The sequence below is a fragment of the Primulina huaijiensis genome, chromosome 5 (assembly GCF_012295235.1).
Source record: "Primulina huaijiensis isolate GDHJ02 chromosome 5, ASM1229523v2, whole genome shotgun sequence".
Classification (NCBI taxonomy): Eukaryota; Viridiplantae; Streptophyta; class Magnoliopsida; order Lamiales; family Gesneriaceae; genus Primulina; species Primulina huaijiensis.
This window is the reverse complement of record NC_133310.1, coordinates 2055615-2062232: the sequence shown is the minus strand read 5'-3', so window position 1 is coordinate 2062232 and position 6618 is coordinate 2055615. Positions and strand designations below refer to the sequence as shown.

General features: G+C 36.2%; 1 protein-coding gene across 6 annotated transcripts; it reads left to right on the top strand.

The window, feature by feature from the left end:
- Positions 1-641: 641 nt before the first annotated feature.
- Positions 642-5973, top strand: LOC140976263 (uncharacterized). Of its 6 annotated transcripts, none has more exons than XM_073440278.1 (7): positions 642-1688; positions 2875-3174; positions 3331-3432; positions 3932-4012; positions 4632-4733; positions 4878-4963; positions 5602-5973. In XM_073440278.1, the coding sequence occupies exons 1-5, from the start codon at positions 866-868 to the stop codon at positions 4658-4660; spliced, it is 1335 nt and encodes a 444-aa protein (XP_073296379.1). In that variant the 5' UTR covers positions 642-865; the 3' UTR covers positions 4661-4733; positions 4878-4963; positions 5602-5973. The 6 variants fall into 6 exon arrangements, with proteins under 6 accessions (XP_073296379.1, XP_073296381.1, XP_073296380.1 ...); XM_073440280.1 differs by lacking the exon at positions 3932-4012 and adding an exon at positions 4013-4074 and having other exon boundaries at positions 643-1688; positions 3307-3432; positions 4883-4963; positions 5602-5972; XM_073440279.1 differs by lacking the exon at positions 3932-4012 and adding an exon at positions 4013-4074 and having other exon boundaries at positions 643-1688; positions 3307-3432; positions 5602-5972.
- Positions 5974-6618: the final 645 nt, after the last annotated feature.

Sequence of the window (6618 nt, the reverse complement as noted above, 5' to 3'; positions counted from 1 at the left end):
ACAATTGAATTTTTTTAAATTTAAATTGTTTCAATGAAGTTATGAATATTTAAAAAATTATTTCAATGAACAATAAAAAAATTTATTCACGCTTTATAATAAGTATATATATATATATATATCTTTTAATATACAAAGCATCGTTTTCTTTAATTTTCAAATTTATGATTATATGTATTGAAAACTCCGAAAATCGGTAGATTGACTGATGAATATTTAATATAAATAAATATAATTACTATATATATATATATACATACATATATATTTATATTTATATAAATTAATTTAAACGGGTATTCGGGTCGGGTGTGGGTCGGATTATATCAAACCCGCCTCCATAGCCGAACCCGAAAATCCTCATATCCGATTACTAAATTATTTAATCGGGTCTAAAAATATCTCCATACCCTATTCTATTCGGGTCGGATATCGGATCCTCCAATGGATTCGGAGGAAATTGCCATCCCTAATTGACGGGTTCCGAAATTTTAGGCATAAAAATTATCTTCCATTGTACGAAAACAACCAACCCTAAATTAATAACTCGGGTTCGGGTTTTTTTAATAAAAACTGCTCGGCCCGTGACCTATTAATGATCCATGAACCATGGTCGGATCTACTATGTCGTTTGTTGAAGTACACATTCCTAAGTCCTAGTTTGTCCAACCGAGGTCTTCAAGTACATGTAACGCCCACCGCCGCGCCGCTGCCACTCATAGTACTCTCACAGTGTCTTCTCGTCTCCCAGCCGTCGTCAAACCCAATTCCACCCTTTTCCCCGACAAAAGCAAAATCTGTTTCTTGATACAAATTTCTCATTCGTTAATACCAATCCCGAATCCCGATTTGGATTCCGTTTATTATGTCATCGTCTTCTCCGCCATGTGAAGCCCGGCAGTTAACTCTTCCCAAGCTACTTCACACTTCCACCCCACATCTATCATCCCTTATGTACGATTCCAAGTCCAGTTCACTCGCCTTTCGCCACTTTGATTCATCGTTTTCTCTGTACCCTTGTGTTAATCCTTTGCGTCTTTCATCTTTTCCCTCCCCACAAACCCTTATTCCTTCCCCCACCTCCTCCGCCACCTTCCTCCACCTCCAAACATCTCCTGAATCCGCCACCACCCTTTTCCTCACGTGCTCCCCTATTCTCCGTCCTTCCTCATCCACCCTCTTCCGCTTCTACGTTTTGCGGGACGACCGTTTCGGGAAAATCAAGGTTTTATCCAATCACAGGGATTTGGTCTGGGATCAGAGTAAGGGAGGTATGGTGTTTAATACTGATCATGGGGTTTCGATGAAATTGTCTGGTGGGATTAATGTTTTCTCGCTGTACTCGGTTTCCAACTCTAAGATATGGGTTTTTGCTGTGAGATTGATTTGTGATCAAGTTGGCCCCGAGGCTTTGAAGCTCATGAAGTGTGCGGTGATTGATTGTTGTTTCCCCATATTCGAAATTAGGATTTTGTTTGGGTTCTTAATTCTTGGGGAAGAGAACGGGGTCAGAGTTTTCCCGCTCCGGCCCTTGGTTAAGGGTAAGCAGAGAAAGGAGAAGAAGAGTGGTGGTAGAAGATCCAATTTGCAATGTGGATCGAGTAATGGAGGGAAAACTTTGGTTACAGATGAAGAATCGAATTTGTTATCTGTCAAGATTGAAAAGAGAGAGAAGCACAATGATTCGGGTGAGTTTATTAGTTTCTGGCGTGTATCGATTTTCTTCAGTGTTTTGCTTTGTTCAGCTGCAACCGATTATCACCAAGCCATGTATAATTTTGAACTTTAGTTCTTCCACTTTTCCTCCTTTCTTCCTAAAGATGTTTTAGTTAGTAGTATAGAAAGATCAAGTTTTTGATATGTTGTCTGTAGTAATCGGGTTTCATATTCTTACCTGGCTACTTTGTATGGAATCTGCTGCAGATAAGTATCCTGCACATGTCGAATCTTCCTTCTATAGATCAATGCTACAGTTTAATCTTGTGAAAATGCATTAGTAGTGGGAAGAAAATTCCTTAAAATGGCTAATCTGGGTGCTTGTATGTTCCTTTTATTGTATTTGTATTCATCGTTGACATTTTTGTCTAATCATGTGGATTCTGGAGCGGGTGGCTATAGATTAAAGTTATCCTTATTTTAATTTGCAAGCCTTTGGAGTTTCTTGGTTTTTGGAGGAATTGCTGTTTATGGAATCTCCCCAACAATAAGGTGGCTGAGCTGACATCTTCAATTATTGGAGGGGTAGGATTGTGTGAAATTTGTTGCACGTTTTTCATTTGAAAAATTTTGTGGCTGAAGTTATGATTCTTATAACGCCTATCATTTCGTATGCCTTGACTTAGCGTTTTGGTTGTTGCAACCTCTTTTTTCATTCCAAATCCATGGCATTCGTATGGTGAGATTTTTCGGGAATTATGGGACTTTTATACTTGAGAGTCTTGATTAAGCATTCTGCATAAGCTCTCTGAGGAGAGTGAAAAAACGGTCGTAAGTGTTTAATTCCACATAGAGCGTGTTTATAATTTATGTATTATGTTGTTCCGGAATACATTTGGAGCTTTCTTGGAAAAGTATGTCTACTTATGTAGGTGTATAAATAACAATTGTTTGATTTCGTAAGACCTTGGAACATGGTATATTTGGTTATTTTCTTTCTTATCAACTTTTCAATTTTTTACAATGTGGTTATGTCATATGTGATAATTGGCAATGAACTTTCTTTAATATATGCCATTTTCCTTCCAAATTTTTTTGTATGTTCAGTTGTGCATAAAGAAAAATTGGGAAATCTATACTTCTATTTGATTCTATAAAGTTGAGAACTCTAAACTTTGCCATTTTCTCCAGCTTCTTATTGTGCACTATAACTTGCAGTAAAGTCGAGGGTTATGAAACTGAGACAAGACTCTAAAGATGCTGGTGGTGTATTTGTGGCTTTCAAGGATAAGGATTTTAATGGCTCTGTATCAGTGAATATGCCTGGCAAATCAGTGAAGGCAATTTCTGTCGAGGCATTGTCTGTAAACAAATTTGTGATCTTAGACTCTATAGGAAATTTACACGAGTTGTGTCTCTCATCTTCTCTCCATGGATTGGATGCCTGCTGCGTAATGAAGCAGTCAATTCAAACAATGAAAGTTCTTAAGATGGCTGTTTTTCATGATGTTTCCGCAGGTAGATTTTCGAAGCTTATAAATTGTTCATATTTATATGTAGCACTAAGCATAGGTTTCAGGAGAAAACTGAAAGGCCTGATGTCATGTATTGTTATTTTCTGTACTAAATACACTTGTTGTCGATGTTCAGTGACACAAACCGTCTGGATCTCAGATGGATGCTATACCGTGCACCTGATGGCAGTTTCTGGCGTGGATGCTTCTGTTGATGAATCTGAAGTGGAGGGTACAGATGAAAAACTAGTAACAACTTCAGGTTCTGATGACTGTCTTGTATTGTCCCCTTATTCTTCATCATACTTACTGACTTCTGTGAGAGATGATCATATGCTCCATGTGGCTTCATCAGTTAGGTTTGAGGCAGAATGTGTTGCCATCATGAAATTATGTTTTATTTGGATGATCTGTTTCAGCCAGCATTCATTATTTTATGACCACGACCTTCATTATCTTCTGGGGATTTGTTTTACTTTGATTATGTGTTGCTACATTAACATGGGAAAAAACACATACAGCCCAAGGGATTAGATCTTATGTCGGAACAATTGGTTGGATCTGAACTAGATCTTTTAATGTTGGGATCCAATCATGAAATAAGATTCAAATTGTGTTTGGGTATTAAGTTGGATTTGTGCATTCACTACAGTTTTTTTTATGTTTCTCAGGTTTTTTTATGCTGTCTACCGAAGCTTTCCTTCTATAACTATCTTCAACTCATCTTTTATGCTCTGAAACTAAATCATCTGCTTTTTTAGTCACTCAAGCAATTTTGACCAGTGAAAAGATCCATGATATGGTGCCTATGGATGCTAACGCTGTCCTCATCTTGGGTCAAGGTATGCCGATTCTAACCCCATTCACTTTTTACTGATCAAAGGAGCGAGCATGATATTCAAGAATGAGTGGATGCTTACTTTTTCTTAGTACTGAACTTTGGCTTGTGAGTTTTAGATGGAGATGGACATTTGATTCTTGCGAACATGGATTTTATACCCTATTTTTTATCATGGAGTAATACATTTTTTCTTGACGTTACAAAAGTGCTAATTTTGTTTCTCTGTTCCAGTTATAAATAATAGCATTTTATTAAAAATTATCATCTTCCAGTTACTTAACTGAGCTAACATTTATTTGGGCTGTTTTGCAGTTTTAAAAAATATGATTGCCTATCTAAAAATCTATGGGACTATTTTCCTTGTATTCCAATGTCTTTTGATTGCATTTCCGGTGTTGAGTTTCTATTTTTCCCCTTTTCCTGATAAAACATGATATTTAGGTTCGTTTTTCCAGATAAAATTGAGTTTATCTTTTGTAGTCACTGTAGGATATGACAATCTTTGAATTCACCACTTCCTGTTGGGCCCATGTAGGGATTTTACCAAAGGATGTACTATTTTCTTCTTGCTATCCTTTTTTATGTGTTTTTTTATCTTTTTTTTTTTTTAAATTTTGCAGGAAGCTTGTTTGCTTATGCAATTTATTAAACTTGCTGGTGATTATGTTTTGGGAGTGAGGAGTGAGTAGTTCGTCACATGCCAAAGATTCTACATTTTTCAGGTGAATATGTGCTCATGTTGTTCTGCCACAAAATTGATGATTTTTTTCAAGTTTGATGTGCAAAATTTCTCGATACTTGCAGCATTCTTTATTCTGAACGTACTACTGCTTTGCTCGTCAGTGTAGTACTGATTTGCTCATCAGTGTAGTTATCGGTGCCTAGGAACACCGGAGTTATTCTTCAGGCTATTGTTTAACTGGATCCATGCACCATTGTTTTGCCTGAAAAGGTTAGTTTTTCTTCTTCTCGTGCCATAGAACTTATTATTGAATGTTACAAAATTGGCTGGCATAGTGTCCAACCAAGAACACCGAGAACGGTTCGAACAAGCTGAAGTCTTTTGATAAATTATTTAGGCCTGGAGAAAGAACTTTAATCTCATCGATAGATCTTCTCTTTATCAAGATGTTTGTACATTTCATTTATTTATTTAATTCAATTCTTTTTTAACTTAAATCTTAGATATAGTTAAAGATTTTTAAATTGATAGCATATCTTCACCTATTATGTGATTATGTGTTGTAGCCTGAAGTTGCATTGTCACAGGTGTCTCAGGCATCACATCATGCACTAGTTTGCCATATTGTATGTTGTTTACGAAAGTGCATGAATGACCCTTGTAATATACGTCGGCGGTCGGAAGATATTATTTAAATTTTTATTTTTCTTTTAATTTTGTTACACTCCAAATAAGTTCGTTTAGAGGTTCCCTTGTCTTTATTCAATCAAAATCCTCATTATGCTGCTCTATAATGCACCAAACAATTTCCTGAAATCCCCACAAAGTGATTTATTTTCTATACAGAACTTGCATGCAATCTGTTTCTTTTTTCTCCTTTTTTTTTCAGTAAACTTTTTCATCTGCAGAATTTGAAGGATCTGCCCGGTGGCTCTCAATGGCGTTACACCAGATAACACGATGAGCCTTCTCTGCGCCATGGGCTCGCTCTTGGCTGGTGTTCCGGACGCATGTTTATTCACCGAGGATTCTACCATATTTTCTTACTGGGGTGTGGGAGGAGAAGAATGTCTCATGTGATAGATATCCGTGAGAGGTGAAAATGGATGGACGTATATTTTATTCTTGGAAAATAAACTACAAAATTGATTTATGTCGTTCGGTTTCATTTCCAAGATCGGAAGTGTTTCTGCACATGAATTTTTCTTATGTTCAACTTTAATCCATCTCTATACAATTGTTTCTTACATGTGGGGATTTTTTTGAATTTGCAAGGAAAAATAAACCCAAAGACTTTCACATGTCTCCGAAATTTTAAATATTGCGAGGGTAAAATTTTGTTTGATGTATTTGATGATTTAACAACGGAATCTCAGAAGATCATATAAAACCAACGCTTTGAGGCAGAAAAGTAAGACAAAAACCATAATCTAGTAGAGCCTAGAGATGGTGAAAACACATGTAGCAAACAAAATTGTGGGAATATCCTCTGCAACTTTGGAGGCAACAAACACAATTGTTTTACGCACAAACTTCGTGCGTGTATAATTTTTTGTAATTATCATAATTGTAAAAAAATTAATGAAGGGTCATGTCACAATTTGAAATCATAAAATAAAAAAAAATAAAAAAAAAAAACCAGGCCAAGACAACAAATTTTTCTCTATTATCGGGATTATTGATATTTATAAATGTACACCATCATCATGGCATTGGCATTCATGGTCATCATCATGGCAGAAGAGTGGAAATGAGTTGATAAGGGTGTAAATGCCAATGCCATGATGATGACCATGACTTGTCCCCATCTGCACTTGCAATATAAACATTCTCATCTCTATAATTTGAAACCCTCGTATATTTATCTGCCCTAACATATTAACTTCTTACCTTACAATATTAGTAGATTCCAATCACTTAGTTTG